Source organism: Microtus oregoni, unplaced genomic scaffold, assembly GCF_018167655.1.
Source record: "Microtus oregoni isolate MIOR12 unplaced genomic scaffold, Mior012 000030F_ref0000283, whole genome shotgun sequence".
NCBI lineage: Eukaryota > Metazoa > Chordata > Mammalia > Rodentia > Cricetidae > Microtus > Microtus oregoni.
Window position 1 is genome coordinate 576192 of NW_024543089.1, and position 17205 is coordinate 593396.

The following is a 17205-nucleotide window of genomic DNA, read 5'->3' on the forward strand; positions in this document are numbered from 1 at the left end:
TTCTTCCAGATATTCCTCACACTGTCCTGTTTATGCTGAGTTTTATGCCGTCTGAGCGTTTGCGGTTCTGTTGATCAAATCTGCAGAGCATCCAGCAAGCCCCGTTCTGTGCTTCCTGTTTATAAATAATCCTAGGTGATAGCTGTGAGCACTTTGTCAGGCCCAGTGAGTGGCGCATGCCTGCAGCCTCGTCATGAAGAGGCTGGGGATCTCAAGTTCCAGGCCACAGGGGCTACAGAGTGAGACCCTGTCTCAGAAGGTTGTGTGCGTGTGTGTGCGTGCATGAATACATATGCGTATGCACACACCCATATTGAACTGAAATAACTCTTGCCTAGAAGCTGTTTTTCTGCCGTGAGAACTACTTCTTAGGGAACTAGCCTTAATACCTCATGTGTGGATCAGGCCGTGGGAAGGGGAGCTTTTCACAGGCGAGAGCGTGCACATAGGGATAGCATTGTGGGTGTTCTGTGAACCTGCAGCAGTCTCCTGGTTCACTTTTCCTTGATGACATGTTACATGTAAAACTGTGGCTTGAGTATAAAGAGTTTGGCAAGTTCCTGGTATGAAACACCTTTGTCCATTATCTGTTCATCTTTGGTGGGCCTCTGTCCCAGGTTGGCTGCAGAAGATGATTGACAAAGCATGAAGGGACGGTGATTGTGTTTTTATCTCTGCCCTAAGGAGGCAGCTAAGCATAGAAATTGGAGTCATCACCTCTTCCACTGTTGCCCTTGGGGATATTTGTTTAACTGTACCTGACGGCATTATAAATTCCCTTTGCTGAGTACTGACTTGCTAACGTGTGTAAATCTTCTTCTCATAGCTCCCCAGAGAGCCGAAAGGATTTCCTCAAGGCTGTACATTCGATCCTTCGAGATAAACACAGAAGACAGCTCCTCAAAACGGAAAGCCTTCCCTCATCCCAGCAGTATGTCCCTTTTGGAGGCAAGAGATTATGTGCGCTTAAAGGCGCCAGGCCAGCCATGAGCAGGGCAGGTACTGTGGGGATTCAGACCTACAAGATCCCCGTCACCCCAACTCCACTGTAGGACTCCAGGGAGCCAGAGTTAGATGTGACCTTCTGGGGGGCTGATGTAGGATACATTCTTCCACGGTGTGAGGCTTATTGCCTTGTCTCCTTCCTGGGGGGTCCTGGGGACTCTTCCCTTTGTTTCCTTTCCTTCTCTTCCCTCAGCCTTCCCTTGCTGCCTTCCTATTGGCCGGTGAGCTCCTCTGTCATTGGCCGAGCCCGCAAGCCAGTGCATCCTCTTTGGGAAGGGGTCCTCTTGACCTGCTTATGGAATGAGAATCGCTGCTTTGCATGACAGCCAGCTTTGTTTAGTAAAAAGTGAGCTCAGTGTCAGCAAGGTCATAGCCCCCTGTTCTGAGAACACAGCGACTTCACAGTCTGGCAGAAGACACAGCCTGTTCTCAGTGCAGATGCTCAGGCGTGCTAGGCCAGATGATGCAGAAGCTGCTGACCCCGCTTTGTGCCTGCAGCTTTAGTGGCAGTCTCAGTGTTCTGGGGAAGGTTTCAGTTGCTGCTGGAAAGAATGGGGATCTGAGCTGGTCCCCAGTCGATGCTCTTAGAGGACTTGTCCCGTGTCTCGGCAGCAAAGAAGGAACACTTGCACTCTGTGCAAATGTGCAAATGGCAATAGGACATACCGGAAAGAGTGATATTTTCCCAACACTGGATTTCATGGCACCAACATTCTCATCCTTTCCTAAGATGCAGCCCAGACTTTTTCAGGGAGGGGTCCAGTGAAAGAAATTGTCTTTACATCTGCAAAAAAGCTTTCTGCCCTTGGCCCGACTGCCTCTCCACCAGATAGTTCTCCATTGTGCTGTAGAGGTTCATGAAGAGCTGTAACTCACTGTACACTTTGTAGGCATGACCTACCTTGATGCAGGCTGTTACACGCTTTAGATACCTTGAGTTTAGTGGATGTTGGCAGCGGCTACCTTATGTCTGTTCCTCAGCCAGTTGATAGGCTTATTGCAAACCTCTAACCCAATACCCGCAAACTGTAAGGTTCTCCAGATAAATAGCCTGAGAGTCATACATATATCCATACCCCCAATTTCTCAAGGTGTACCCCTGTAAAATCAATTCATCACTTTACAGCGATAGAAAAAGTTGTTGAAGTGTTCTCTGTGCTGCCCTTGTCTACTGAGGGATATTTAATTGGGAAATATGCCCCAGCCTCAGGGACCCTAGCCACTAATGTCTAGGCTTCTGTTCTTAACTTAGGAACCTAAAATCGGAAGTGCACTTGCAAAAAGGAAAAGGAGAAAAACACATACACACGCACAAACACATTCTGTCTATAGGATCTGCCAATGTCTTTCTACTGAGATGTTCTTGGAAATAGAATAAGAACCCACCACCTGTCCTAGACCGTTACGACTGTCAGGAGAAAGCTGTGATATCATAGCTGCTAGCTTTGTCCGATTGAAAGGTTTTTTGTTTTTTTCTGCCCAATGGCTCATTTCTGGCTGAAAACCATTTGTAGTCCCCCAGCTTTTGAAGTAACTCCCTATCATCGCAGCATCCGTGTTCCAATGATTTATAAGATGGCACTTCGGAGGCTCAGGCAAAGACTGTCTCCCTGAGACTGAGAGGGACCCAGGGATGACGGCTAATTGGCTAAGTGTCCTTTTCAGAAAGGACAGACAACCCCGATTCATTCTGCCTTTCGTAAGACGTGTGTGCAGCTTAGATAGCAGTCAAATGCCCTCCCTCCGTGCTTGCTCTCGGTGTGATGACTTCAGCCAAGAGCTGAGACTCATGGAGCAGCTAGAAGAATTCGTACCTCTGTCTATATTCTATAATTAACATTTGCTGTGTTGTCACCATTGCCTACCCATCTGCCATCTACATGTGCCATCTTACTTCGACACATTTTAAAGGCGCAGACAGGAGCACTCCTGGCCCCTAAATACTTCATCATGAAGATCATGCACACGTTTCCAGCAGGCCAGCAGTGAACTGGTGTCATTCAAAGGCTAGGGAAAGCTAGGCTGTACTGCAGCGGGGTTAGGCTCAACGTGAAGAGACGTTCTTTCTTTTTCCTGGTAGGGAAGTGGTTTTTCATTTTCTCCCTTTTGGCCCGGGTTTATTCGTATTTAAACAAGAGCAGTGTCCATTCGTTCTGTGTTTAGAGGAAATGGAGCACTTGGAACGCTGGCAACAAGGATCTCTGGCAGGTCCGAGGCAGTCTCACTAATGTGGAGACTTGGGGTTCGGGACAGCAGCTCCTGACTGGTCTGTGAAGCCCTTCCTCCATGGAAAGCTTGGGTTGCATTGCACCTCAGGGTGCCCAGTGCAGCACCCACTAAATTCCTCCAGGAGAAGTGGCATCGTTTCCACGAGAGCCAGTGTGTGTGTTTGTGCGTGTGTGTGCGCACACACGTGTGTGCTGGGAGTAATACATTGCACTGTTTGTTTGCTTGTCTTTAGTAATCCTGATTCCTAGAGGACAGTGGGGTAAATGAATAAACTCCAAAGACTTTAGCTTTTCATGGCCCTTGTTCCCTGGTGCTGGAGTGGTGTCTGTTCTTCTCATTCCACTCAGGTGCTGGTATTTTAACTGCACTGTAGCAGAATTGGCGATTCACAGCATGGAGTTAGGCGTTGGGACTGAGGTTGTGTTTGCTTAGCCTCAGAGTTCATACTGGACCCTATCGGAAAGGGCACAAAAAGCGGATTGGTAGCTCTGTGTCTCTGGTGACTGATTTTTCATATGGGATGTCCAAGAGAATGTGGTTCCCTCTGTCTCACTGCAGGTCCTCAAGAAACCTTTTGTTCAGGTCCCAAGAAAGAAGTGTCCAGCCTAGTCTTCCAGACAGCACAGTGGTATCGACACATAACAAAATCCTAGAAGCTTCTCTCAGGCTTACTGAAGACCTCTCTTCTAGCTAAATGACCCTGGGATAATCCTGGGGAACCTCCACATTTCTGGGCACAGTTGTGTTGATGACAGTCACTGATCCAGCGTTGAGGGCAGCAGCAGGCGTCTGGATTGCCTGTTTTGTGGGTGCACTGGTTAGAGTGAATTGTTTCCTTCCCAGCATCCTCTAGTGTTGTTAATCCTCACCCCTTATTCTCTGGGCCCATCCTTATAGCAGCATCCTCTAGTTTAGTGGTCTGAGCAGGTCAGGTACCAGAATGGTAAGGGCTAGACCTGAAACCCCTGAAGCCCATTTACTCTTTATGTTCCTTTTCCTTGCTTGCTGGATTTTCATCTCATGGTAAAGCATGTGGGGGTTTATTTTTATATTTTTGTGTGTGTGTGCAGTGTCTGCCCCAAGCAAGTCTCTTGGGAGGAGGAGGCGGCGACTGGCTCGCAACAGGTTTACCATTGATTCCGATGCCGTGTCGGCTAGCAGCCCGGAGAAAGAGCCCCAGCAGCCCCCCGGCGGCGGGGACACTGACCGATGGGTAGAGGAACAGTTTGATCTTGCTCAGTATGAAGAGCAGGATGACATCAAGGAGACAGACATCCTCAGTGACGATGACGAGTTCTGTGAGTCCGTGAAGGGCGCCTCAGAGGACACAGACCTGCAGGAGCAGCTTCAGGCTGCCTCCATCAGTCAGCGGGCCCGGGGACGGAGAACCCTCGATAGCCACGCCTCCCGCATGACGCAGCTCAAGAAGCAAGCGGCCCTGTCGGGCATCAATGGAGGCCTGGAGAGTGCAAGCGAGGAAGTCATTTGGGTTAGGCGTGAAGACTTTGCCCCCTCCCGGAAACTGAACACTGAGATCTGACTCTCTCGTCTCTTTAGAGACGGTGTGTAGATACGACGCTGGCCCTATCCTCACTCTGCTCACCCTCCTGTGCCGTCCACGAGAATGTCCCCTTAGGTCGCACTCTTGCACACCGATTTTTGGCAGCTGACTCAGGTCTGAAGCCATGCAGCCACCCACCCGTATCATTCTTAATGACATCAGAAAGAATTGTTCAGAATCCCAACTGAGCTCGAGTCCTATCGTCTGTATATTGCCAAGGGCTTTTATTTATTCTCAGTTCATCAGGGCCTGAAGAATTAGAACAAAGAATCGATAGCACTGGAGATCAAACTGTCCCCACCCCAGCAGTCGAAGCAAAGGACCAGAGTGACAAGGTAGCATACACACAGATGTCACAGCTTGTCCTTTCTGAATGCAGTCTCCTAGCTGGGGGACAACCACCTTCAAACACACACCAAACAGTGGAGCAAATGGAAACTTCTGTCCAGTTTGCAGTGTTCCGACTCCTCCCCCTTCAGCGTCTGAGAATATCGGTGTATTTTAAGAATGTGTGAGGCTAGGGTGGTCGCTTCTGTTTGATGAGCCTTTTATTCTTTCTCTTCTGTTGATGTCTGTAGCTGGTCTTACTCTGTGTCAGTGTTTGAAAGCTCTAGTTTTGCAGAGAATTATAAAGATGCCAAACTCTTGGGAAAGAGATCCAAATTTATCACTGAGAGAGAGAGAGAAAAAAACACTATTTTTTTGTATTTTCTTTGAGATGCAGGGGCACAAAGAGATGAGAATTTTACAGTGTTAGGTGTAACTCAGTCTGAAAATGAGGATATAGCCTTTTGCAGAGCGAGTAAGGCACGAGGACTTTATATTTATATATGAAATGGCCAACAAGAAGCTCACGCTAAGAATAAACGATTTTTTTTAAATGTATGAATCTATATTTGAGATGGAATTTGGTTGGATGACAGGGACAGGGAATGGGGCTGTGTGTGTGTATGTTTGTTGCACATGGCACGGGAGGGGAGCCCCCTCCTCGTGGGTTGCCATGACGATCATTGGGTTTTATTTTCCTCCCCATCAAAACTGCATCTTCATTCAAAGGTGACTTCCCCCTTCCCTGACAGTCCATGACCAAATCTCAGAACCTCTTCAGAAACATCCTTTATGGGTAACACTTACTTCACGCCAACGAAACAGGGTAAACTTGCTAAGGGGCCTAATCTTCTAAATGGATGTCCAAATAGGAAGAGCAAAAACCCATTAGAGCACTTTCATTTTTTAAAAAAAAAGGTTTATAGCTTTGTGTTCCTCCCTCCTCCTCCCCACTTCATGATATCCATTCCCTAAGAAGGGTTTAAATAATATGAAAACTTTCTTTTTGGAAATAAAAAAAATATATATCTATATATATCTATTTGGTGTTTGATACATCAGTAGGTACTTTAAAGACCTGAATTTTATAGTAGCTTTAGCAATTATATTTTATAAGAATCAGTTATGACTTTATATTTCCAGATAGAGAGTTGAGAACACGATGCTCTAAGCCCCAACCCTGCTTGCTTTCCCGCTCTCCCCGTCCTCTCCTCCCCCTTTCGGGTTTCCAGGGCTTGGAGCTTGATCTTTTCAAAGTTTTATTCTATTAAAGTTTTTGCTATATCTTCTGGTTTTCTTAAAAAGCTTTAGAATGGTTTCTATGCCCTTTGTATTCTTGTCATCTCGGGGTCAATTGCGTCCAGATGGAAACCTGAAGCAGAGGCACCGAGTAGTCGCATTTTCTAGTCTCCCTGCAACACGTCCGTCGGAAAATACTGGAACGCCTGGTGCTCAGACAGGTGCCATTGTCTCTTGTACATAAGGTCATGATGTGTCTATGTCCAAAGTTCTTATATATTTCTTTTATAAGCTGAAAGAAGGTCTATTTTTATGTTTTTAGGTCTATGAATGGAATGTTGTAAATGCCTGTCCAACAATAAAAATGCTGAAAAGGGCCTGGGTGACCCCGTGCCTTTGTGGATACAAGGATGAGGATGAACTAAATGCAGGAGAGAAATTCCTGCAGTTGTCTTTTCTTAAATTACGTGTGTGTGTGTGTACACGTGCACGCATGGTTGTCATGATGTGCCTGTGGAAGTTACAGGGCAGCCCACTGTGTGAGTGTGTGGGTACACATGCATGTCATGGTGTGTCTGTGGAGGTTAGAGGAACAGCCCACACTGTGTGTGTGTGTGTGTGTGTGTGTGTGTGTGTGTGTGTGTGTGTGCATGTCATGGTGTGTCTGTGGAGGTTAGAGGAACAGCCCACATTGTGTGTGTGTGTGTGTGTTTATGTGTGCATGTCATGGTGTGCCTGTGGAGGTTAGAGGGACAGCCCACACTGTGTGTGTGTGTGTGTACATGCATGTCATGGTGTGTCTGTGGAGGTTAGAGGGACAGCCCACTGTCTGTGTGTGTGTATGTGTGCTCATGCAAACATGCGTGCATGCATGTCATGTGTTTGTGGAGGTTAGAGGGACGGCCCACAGAAGTTGGTCCTTTCCTTCATCATACCATATACACTCCAGAGGTTGAACTCAGGTAGTCAGTCATAGTAGCTTTGTTTTCGCCTACTGAGTGAGCCATCTTGGTGACCCATAATTCTTTTTTTTTTTTTTTAACTAATTCTTGTGGCCAGTCCTGGAGGCTCCTGCCTGTAATCTCAGCACTCAGGAAGCAGAGTCAAGAAGGGAGTGCAAGTTTGAGGCCAATCAGGGATCTATAGCTACCTGCATGTTAGACAGGGCTACATAGTAAGGCCTTGTCTCAAAAGAAAACAAAAATGAAGCAGCTATTGTGGTCTTCAAGGGAAAGATGTTTGGCAAAGCTTGAAATTTTAACCAATAAATAAATAAATAAATACTATTAAACATCTTGGTGTAAGGTGGTCAGTACTGACTGGACTTAGTGGGTTATGAAGAAAAGGCGTGAAGTTGGGCAGGGTGTGTTGAGTGGGATATGGGGGATGCGGTACCTATGGTCATATTTCTGTATTCATGAGTGAAGTTCTCAATCACACATATTTTTGAAAATCCTGCTCTAAAGATTTGGAGAATAAGAAACCCCAAACAAGGCTAGGAGTGGTGGCGCACACCTTTAATCCCAACACTCAGGAGGCAGGGGCAGGCGGATCTCTGAGCCTCGGGCCAGCCTGGTCTACAGAGTGAGTTCCAGAACAGACAGGGCTACATAATGAGACCTTGTTTCGAACAAATGAACAAACAAACAAACAAATCTCAAAACATATCTGTTTCCAAGGACCCTGCGTACACCAAAAACCAGGGATGCTTGGGACATGTAAATGATAGAGTACCTGTGGTACAGCACACGGGTTTACTCTGTCTCGGGGCTGCTTGTGGTACCTGATAGGACACAGGGACAGTCACCGTGCGGTGTACAGAAATGCTGACCTAAAGGTGACCAGATGCAGATTTTTCCCTCAAATGATTTTCAGTTCATGGTTGGTGGCATCCAGATTTCATTTCCTATTTCCTGCCCTGCCCCAGTGTGAGAAGGCTGAGGACTCCCTAGGGAAGTTTGGGGTGCAGTGTAGGGCTCAGACAGGCTGCCTGAGTGAACTTGTCACTAGGGGTCTGCTGCCTGGGACTTTGAGAGACTCACAAGAAAAGGTGAAGGTGGTAGTTGCTCACTGTTCTTCATGGGAGTCCCACGCGTGTTCCTCCCGAGTATCTTTAAGAGTAATTGCCCCCTGTACACCTGCACACACACGCATACATACACATGCACACACACATGCACCCCTGCACACACACGCATACATACACATGCACGCACGCATGCACCCCTGCACACACACGCATACATACACATGCACGCACGCATGCACCCCTGCACACACGCATACATACACATCCACGCACGCATGCATACCTGCACACACACACATACATACACATGCAGGCACACCTGCACACAATGCACACACATGCACGCACGCACGCACACCTGCACACACGTGCACACACATGCACGCACGCATGCATCCCTGCACACACACGCATACATACACATGCAGGCACGCATGCATACCTGCACACGCACACACACATACACATGCAGGCACACATGCACACCTGCACACACACGCATACATACACATGCACGCACGCATGCACACCTGCACTCCATGTAAAGTTTTTCTTTGCTGATTGCCTAGTCTAGCTTAGATCCTTGCTTACAGGTCTGTGCTCAAGCAGAGGGGTCTGTGGACCAGTAGCATCGTCAGCTCCCCCGTAGCATGTCAGGAATGCAGACACCCGAGCGCTGGGAGATGGCCCCATAGGAGATGGCATGAGGACTGACGCTTGGTTCTTTAACTCACATAAAAAGCCAGGTTTAGGGGTACATACATGCCTGTAATAGTCCTGAGAGGTTGGCCGAGGATGGCATTGGACTCACTGGGTAATCAGTCTGGTGAAATCAGAGAGTTAGTTTCAGGTTTTGTGAGACCCTGATTCAAAAATGAAGGTAGGCAGTGACTAAGGAAGATGCCCAGAGTTGACCTCTGGCCGCTACACACAGACATGAATAGACGTATGTGCACATACACACACATGTGCACACACAGACACACTCGTATGAGCACAGACACATGCATGCATGCATGCACACACACAGGCATGCACATGCATCCCCCCCCCACGCACACAAAGAGGAGTACAACACCCTGATTCCTGGCAGATGTACTGAATGGGATTTCTGTTGTAAAGCCCCGGTGTGCTTCACAGGCATGCTGCTGTTTGACGAGCCTCAACTTCCTGTCCTCCAACTGATCTGATACTGGAAGAGAATGTGAGCCGCATAGCGTTGCATTTTTATGTGAATGAATGCTCTACCTGCATGTATGTGACTGGTACCCATGGAGGTTGGAAGAGGGGGTTGGTTTCTGGAGAATTAAAGGGACACCTCCCAGGTCATTCTTGCCAATTCCTACTCTGTCGGATGGCACAGTCGTGTGCTAATTCTAGTGAGTGATCAAAATCCTGCTGCATGCCAGTGGCTTCACTGCAGCTCAGACACACCAGTGGCTTCACCAGGGGAGCCCGACTTTCCTACCTGACCTTGAATTAGGTTCTTTGGGGGAAGGATGCTTGGAGGGGTAGGGTTTTCTTCCTGCCCTATCATCCTTCCGCCCACACTGACTTTTCTTTTAAAGCCTGGCTATTAGTCTATAGAAAATATAATACTTAATCCTCAGTATATTCTACCCTTTAAATGGGTCTCACATCATAATGCTGATTCCCATTTTGCTCCAAATTTAAATAAAGATTGAGTTTTTTATGATAGTGGTGAAATCAAGACAAGTTTAGTTAATATATTCTTTACCCAAGATCTCATGTAACCAATGGGGGGAAAGGAGCCAAAAAACAAAGCCAACCAAACCAAAACAGCAACGAAGCAACCAAACAAAAACCAACCAAGAGTCTTATAGACATTTTAAGGATAACGTTTAAAGAAAGCTCAAACTCGGTAGTTGGACTAGAGATGTCCTGGGACCCAGTTCTGGCTCAAGCAGATGGTGAGTGGTTCAGGGTCAGACTCGAGCAGATGGCAATGTGGTCATGGCTCCAAGAATAGTATTCTTTAGTTTGTGGACTGGCTGAAAGGTCAGGGTAGGAGTGGGGTTGGGAACAGGTTTTGTTCACTTGAAACAAATCTTTGATGTCTTTTATTAAAAGCCATTGCATAAAGAGATGTGTGTTTGTCGAAAACCAGGGTTCTGGGTTTTCAACAAATCTTTTCAAGTCTCAGGAAATATTTTGCCACCGATGGGAGAAAGGTGAATCAGACCCAAGAGAGCAGTGATCCTGGAACCAAAATATCTCTTCCCAGTGGTTCACAGACAGATCATTTAAGGGGAATCCAGGCCCTGGTACTCAGTGTCCAACATTCTTTTCTGAAATCCGTTTGCCTGGGAATGCACTTCTGAGCTAAATGCAGACTCTCCTTCCACCACCATCTTCCTTCTGCTCTCCTGGATCACACTTAGGATCAAAGACCTCTGAGACACCAAACACACACAAAGAAAGGGTGTACCGAGAAAGTAATTGATGACATTTTACAGATGGTCTTAGAACCACCTCCGGAGGTTCTAACGTGTCCTGACTGTCTACGTACCCCAGAGAAAGCCAGCAGCAGCAACGGCGAAGGGCTGTCTCAGACTTTCTGTTACTGTGATAAGACAGCATAACCAAAAAGCAACTTGGAGAGGAGACCACTTCTTTCCATTTACAGCTTGTAGTCGGTCATCCAGGGCAGGACCCTGGAGGTGGGAACGGATGCGGAGGCTGTGAGGCAGTGTGCTCACTGGCTAGATCTCCTTAGCTTGTTTAGCCTGAGACCCAGAGTGGCTCTGCCCGCAGTGAGCTGGCCCTCCCACACCAATCGGAAATGCATCACAGGCTTGCCCAGAGGTGCACTGGGTGAGGGCATTTCTCACTTGATGTTCCCTTTTCCAGAACGACTCTAGCTGTGTTGGGTTAACATAAAAACAAATAGCACAAGCAGTAAAGTTCTTTTTTTTTATTTTTTATTTTATTTTATTTTTTTTCTTTCTTTCTTTCTTTCTTTCTTTTTTTTTTTTTTTTTAAAAAAAATGTCCATTTGGAGAAGATGGAATAATCACCTCAGACCATCTTCAGCACTAACATCAGCATCTTCAGGTTTCAACGTGGAAAATTGGGGAAGCCTGTAAGATGTGTGTAAGCAAGTAGTCTTGGTTAAAGTATGGATTGGTGGTCATTGTCTATCTTCTGCTTCTGCAAAGTGTTTCAAAGAAGTCCTGGCCACTTGGGGGTTCAGCTTGGGAAGGAAATTGACAGCATCAAAGCAGCGGTACCTCCAAAGACCAGCTATGCAAAACCAGTGTGTGTATCGAGCCTATGTCCAGGATTCGGGAAAACATGTTTCTACCTATAGCCCGTGGACACCCGTGGGGGCATTGATTCTTCAGTAACTATTTCCTCTGACTGCATCTTGATGGTATCTGAAGTTGAAAAGACTCTCCTGGTCCTTCTCATGCCCTTCCTTGAAAAGCTGTCCCAAAGCTGTAAGTATCCTTAGTGACTGGCCGGGAGGTTCTTCCTGAAGACATCTTAAGGAGTTTACGTGTAAGTGGGTTCAGATGCTAAGGTAACAACTAATTCTGTCTGTCGGCTTGGTGCTAAAGTCTGTCCAGGGAAGGTAATAGGACCTACTGTTATGTGGTCTACAGAGCCACTAATTAGAACAAGCTTCGCTGCTTGCCTGGGACGATTCATTCACTTAGTCAATGTACATTTCCCCGAGCACAGAGTCTGTGTGAAGCCCCAGGCACTATTCCTTGCGATGCAATTGTGAGGACAGTCCCTGTTGTCAAGGACTATCCTGTGACAATGAAAAGACATGGTGCCAGTATTAGTCCGCTTTCCATCACTGTAACAAAGTACTTGAGGCAATTAGCCCACAAAGTAAAAGAGATCTCTATTTTAGTGCATGGGCTCTGGGGGGTACAAGGCCAGCTGGCCCCATGTGTTTGGGCTTCTGGTGAGGATGGCAAGTCATGGCAGAAGCACTTTTAGGTGCCAACACCCCGTATCCAGAGGCAGGGAACAGAAAAAGGGGATGGGTGGAGTCCCACAATCTCTTTGGAGGACATGCCCTCAGTGACCTAAAGATGCTGTACTAGCCCCTACTTCCTAAAGGCCCTCGGCCCCTCCTTGTAGTGCCACTCTGCAGACCAAGGCAGTGAGTCCAGGAGCCAATTAATGACCAAATGCATCAGTGTGTTAGTCAATCTATACCCTTGAAGGTAATTTACCATAGCCGCAGATGTTGAGAACTCCAAGATCAGGATGGTGGTGATCACTGTAATGGATTTCCAACTGTCTCCTTACACGGCACTCTAGGTAGGTATTAGTTTTTCCCATTCCAGCACAAGACCTGACAAACAGTCTGAGAGGAATAATGACTTGATTTGGTTCATACTTGCCCAGATTTTTGTCCATGGTGCTTGATGGAGCAGAACTCCCTGGTGGGATCAAAAGCAGGGACACTCATGGTGGGTCAGAAGCAGAGAGAGGAAGACACGGGGGCCCAGGCATGACCTTCACAGGTCATACCCACCTGTGACCTACTTCCAAAGAGGCTCTGCTTCCCAAAGCTCCTACCACCTCCACCATCAGCACCACCAGCTGGGGACCAAATGTCCGACAGATGTGTCTGTGGGCGTCTCTTGTTCAAACCACACAACAGTGTGAGCATCATGTCCTGCCTTGGCAGAGGAATGGAAACGCACACAGACCTGTGCTGGTTCCCTCCAGCACTTTCATAACACACTCGTGTTTCCATGAGGCCCAGGGGACATGTCAGCGTGAACTTCGGAGGAAGGACATTAGCATCGGAGCTGATGGCTGAGAACGTTCAGCTTGCTGTGTGGCTGATGTTGGGACAAGGCCCGTGCAGGAACTTCTGAGACGAGAAAAGAACTCTGCAAGGTTAATATTTGAATTTGGGCCATGCAGAGAAACCGTGTGTGTGTGTGTGTGTGTGTGTGTGTTTGTGTGTGTGTGCACGTGCGCGTGCTTCTTGGTCCCTTCTGTGGCCAGTATAGAAAGTTCGGAACCTGGGTCTAGAAGGATCTGGGGTTTCCTTTGGCCCAGAGGCTGGGTGCAGTTGTAGGGGTTGACAAGGTGCTTCAGGTGCACCTAAGGGCTCTTCTCATGGGCAAGGGCTACAAGGGATTCTCCAAGTTTGTGTCAGGTGGAGTCATGTCCTTGAGGATATCAAAACAATATAGGTGTCCAGAATGGAGATTTTGTGGTATCATTTTTAATTCTATTACCATAACTTTCTGTTTATTCTTAGGAGTCTAACCATATACAGATGCACAGCTGCTTATTTCTGTTTGTGCCTTTTGTTGTGGGTCAGGTCTCTCTACCCCAGGCTGGCCTTGACCATGTATCCTCCTGCCGCGCATTGCTAAAGGGTGGTATTGTAGGCATGTGTCCATAGGTATGTCCTCAGCATCTCTGTTACTAGTAACAGACAGGACAGAACCACGGTGCATAGGCATGTGGTCAGAGGGTCTGTATTTAAAGTCTTTCATAGCATTCTAGTCTGGATGGAGCGCTATAGACACCAGTACCATGTCAACTACTGATGAGAAACACAATCTGTTCCTGCTTTGGAACGGAGCTGAAGGTTACGAGCTCTTATTTGCTCTAGTAATTTGGGAATTAACATCTTAATAGCATTTGCTGAGTATCTATTATAGAATAAGAGCCAGGACACCTAATGTGGATAAGCATGGCTCCTGCTTCAGGCTCTCCATATGTGGCAGAAACAAGTCCATGAAACACTCCTCGTGCACCCACTTCAGACTGTCCTGATGTAGACCACCGTCTCAGGGGTTCCCATTTTCGGGCCATGCTGGTCCCCAAATGACTTCTTGGCATATTGAATCTCTTGAACTGAAGGGTCTGAGAAACGGAGGTGCAGGAAGGACTCTTGGCCTTCCCCCGTCTCCTCTGAAGCAAGTCATAAGATGCTCATGGGCAAGGCTCTGCCTGTACCAGGGGATGGAGGAGAGCAGAGGATGAGGAACAGGTGTTTGTTGTTTGTTGAGACAAGCTCACACTGGTAGCCCAGGCTGGCCCAAACTAGTTTCAGTCTTCCCACCTTGGTCTCCTAGAGTGCTGTGGTTACAGGAACGACCCGCCATACCTGGCTGGCAGCAGCCTATCACCCCGAGAGGAAGAAATGCCAAGGGGAGTCTGAAGGAATGGATATGGCCAAGTTTTTCTCAGGGGTCACCCTTAACTTGCACCCTTTTGCATTATCCCATTTCCCCGTGACTCCTCATTCTTCCTCTAGGCTGAGCCTTTTCTTGAGGTCTCTGTTTCGTTACAAATGCTGCTGTCCCATGTGGAACCTATAGCCTACACATTTCTGTATGTTTCTCTAGTCTGTATTGTTAGTTAATTTTCCAGAAGCACCAGGCATAGAACTCAAGACGTCGAGAAGAAAGAACCCCCCTTTTCTGTCCTAGAGAAGAGATGAGCGCTTGAAAGAGGAATGAGGGTCCATACTGCAGCATGATTTTAAGGGCTGCATCCCCAGAAATTCCTCCATTTCCCCAATTAGCTTCACCTAATACTTATTTATTAGGTATTTTTCTATTAGGATGAGGTCTCATTCTGTAGCCCAGACTAACCTTGAACTCATAACAACCCTCCTGCCCCAGCTTCCCTAGTGCCAGGATTACATATGTGTGATTATTACCACACCTAGTATGTTTTTTTATATTTAATCTCTAAATTTTTAATTGATAACACCTTACGTGTATTAAATATAAATTGGTAATAAATTAAAACAGGGAACCCTACTAGGCTATCCCTTTAGCACCCCAAAGAAGGTATCCTCCTTCAGTGAGTTCAGTTTACCTCATAACCATACAGCATCGTCCTATGTCATATTTCCTGGTGTTCATGAAGGATATTTCTTGAGTGTTTTTCAGAATTAGGCCCTCAGACACTTGCTGAAGAAGCAAGTTTCGACTTACATTTGACCATTTCGACGCTGGAATAATTTACATGCTCAGCTGTTGTACACAAAACTATGCAACCTGGGCCCACTCATCTCTCAATTATGGGCATCCCGATCCCACGTTTCAGAACGCCTTCCTCTCACGTTTCATTCTGTGTTCATAAATCCAGTCGATGCACGGGCCCGGTACCCTTCAAGCGACAGAAAAGAAGAATCACATAAAACAGTGACGTGCACGCACCAGTGCAGTTCATTGCAGCCACCAATGGTGCGGTGGATTTGCGTGCAGTGATGGTGACTGGGAAGTCCTTTCAGAGGGAGAGCACCGCAAAAGCATGCATTTCTAAACCAGAGCATCCTTCCGTTCGCTGTGGCAGGAGCTACGAAGATCACGACGCGAACCCTGCTTCTTTCAAACAACAAAGGGAATTTCTAGTCTCTGAAAGGCTCAGACAGTGTTTGTTTTATGGGTTTATCGGTGTGAGAAGGAACACGGAGCAGGCTGGGCTGAAGTATTTCGCCTAAGCAACTATACAGGTACCACGTGTACCATGTTTGCCCCCTGGTGGAGATCTGTAGGATCGTCCTGCGTTTCTCTGCCAGGGAGGAACGGAAGCTAGGTTAGCAATTAGGCTGCGAGGGTCCAGGGTCAGGAGAGCAAGAAGCATCCCATCTCGGTAGGAATCTGGAGCCTCTGCCCTGGGTTGGGAAGGAAACGTTGCAGTGTTTAAAGGTGTGCAAGTGACTGTAATGTGCCAGGTGGATCCAATTTCCCTCGAAAGTCCAGGCATTGCAGAGCGTTGCAGCGATGCTTGCCTTAACGCAGTTAAGAGTCTTAGGGATCCCCAAGATTTGGCTGCTGCTGTTGCCGCTGCTAAAACGAGGTTTTAAAGAACCTGATTCAGGACATGAAAGGATCGCTTCTGCCTTTCTTACACCTTGATAATCCAGGGGCTTCAAATTGTGTGTGGGGGTGCCTCTCTGGTGCCGACTAGCGGTGGACCCAGGAAGTGCTGCATCGTATTTAGAACCTGGAAGGATCCAGGATACAATTTCCTCTGACTTTAGAGAGGAGCTCAGGCTCACGTACCTACCCAATAGGGTTCAGTTTTAGGGTAGGTGCTGGAAAGCACTTACTGCTCTTCCAGAGGACCCAGGTTCGCTTCCCAGCACCCACATGGTGGTTCACAACTGTCTGTAACTCCAGTTCCAAGGAGGGGTGAGCATCCTCTTCTGGACTCTGCAAGCTCTGCATGCATGCGATACACAGACCTATGCAGGTAAAGACCCATGAACGTAAAACAAAAATAAATACATCTTGAGGAATAGGAAAAGGGAAGTGAGATCTCTGGAGATTGACAGTGGGAGCGAAGGCCTGCCGAATGAGAACCATCCAACACCGACAAAATGAGGATGATTGAGAGCTGATGCTCAAGGTCACCTCTGTGACTCCTGGGGCTTGAAGGTCTGGGGACTTCCTTTACAATTCTTCAAAGTTAATATTTCCCAAACGGAATTTACTTCCTCCCCATCTCAGTGATGGCGTCGCCTTCTATAGGTTAGGGCCACACCACTTCCGGGCTCTGGGTCATTTCCAGCCCTTCCTCTTCCTTCCCCAACTTCCTCTTGTCTCAAGAAATCTGTCAGCAGTGGTTGCTGAAACGAGGAACTCCCTCCTTGCTTCTCTCAGTGTCTCTCAGCGGAAGCCTATCCTGCCTTCTCAAGGTAGCATCTGGTCGGCTTAGTTTCTGGTCCTGTCTCTACCTCCAAGCATAGAAGATATAGTGATATTTCATTTGTATTTTATTTTTTGAATTTTCGAGACAGGGTTTCTCCGTAGCTTTTGGTTCCTGTCCCTGAACTAGCTCTTGTAGACCA

The 17205-nt window shown here is 47.3% G+C and overlaps 1 protein-coding gene across 6 annotated transcripts in view; it reads left to right on the top strand.

Moving 5' to 3' along the window:
• Tiam1 (TIAM Rac1 associated GEF 1) overlaps positions 1-4822 on the top strand; it is a 351773-nt gene extending 346951 nt beyond the window's left edge. For all 6 annotated transcript variants that reach the window (XM_041678508.1, XM_041678510.1, XM_041678509.1 and 3 more), the window contains 2 exons: positions 827-999; positions 4305-4822. In XM_041678508.1, coding sequence (XP_041534442.1) covers positions 827-999; positions 4305-4774 — 643 coding nt within the window. In that variant the 3' untranslated portion in view covers positions 4775-4822. The remainder of the gene's footprint in view (positions 1-826; positions 1000-4304) is intronic.
• The last annotated feature ends 12383 nt before the right edge of the window (positions 4823-17205 follow it).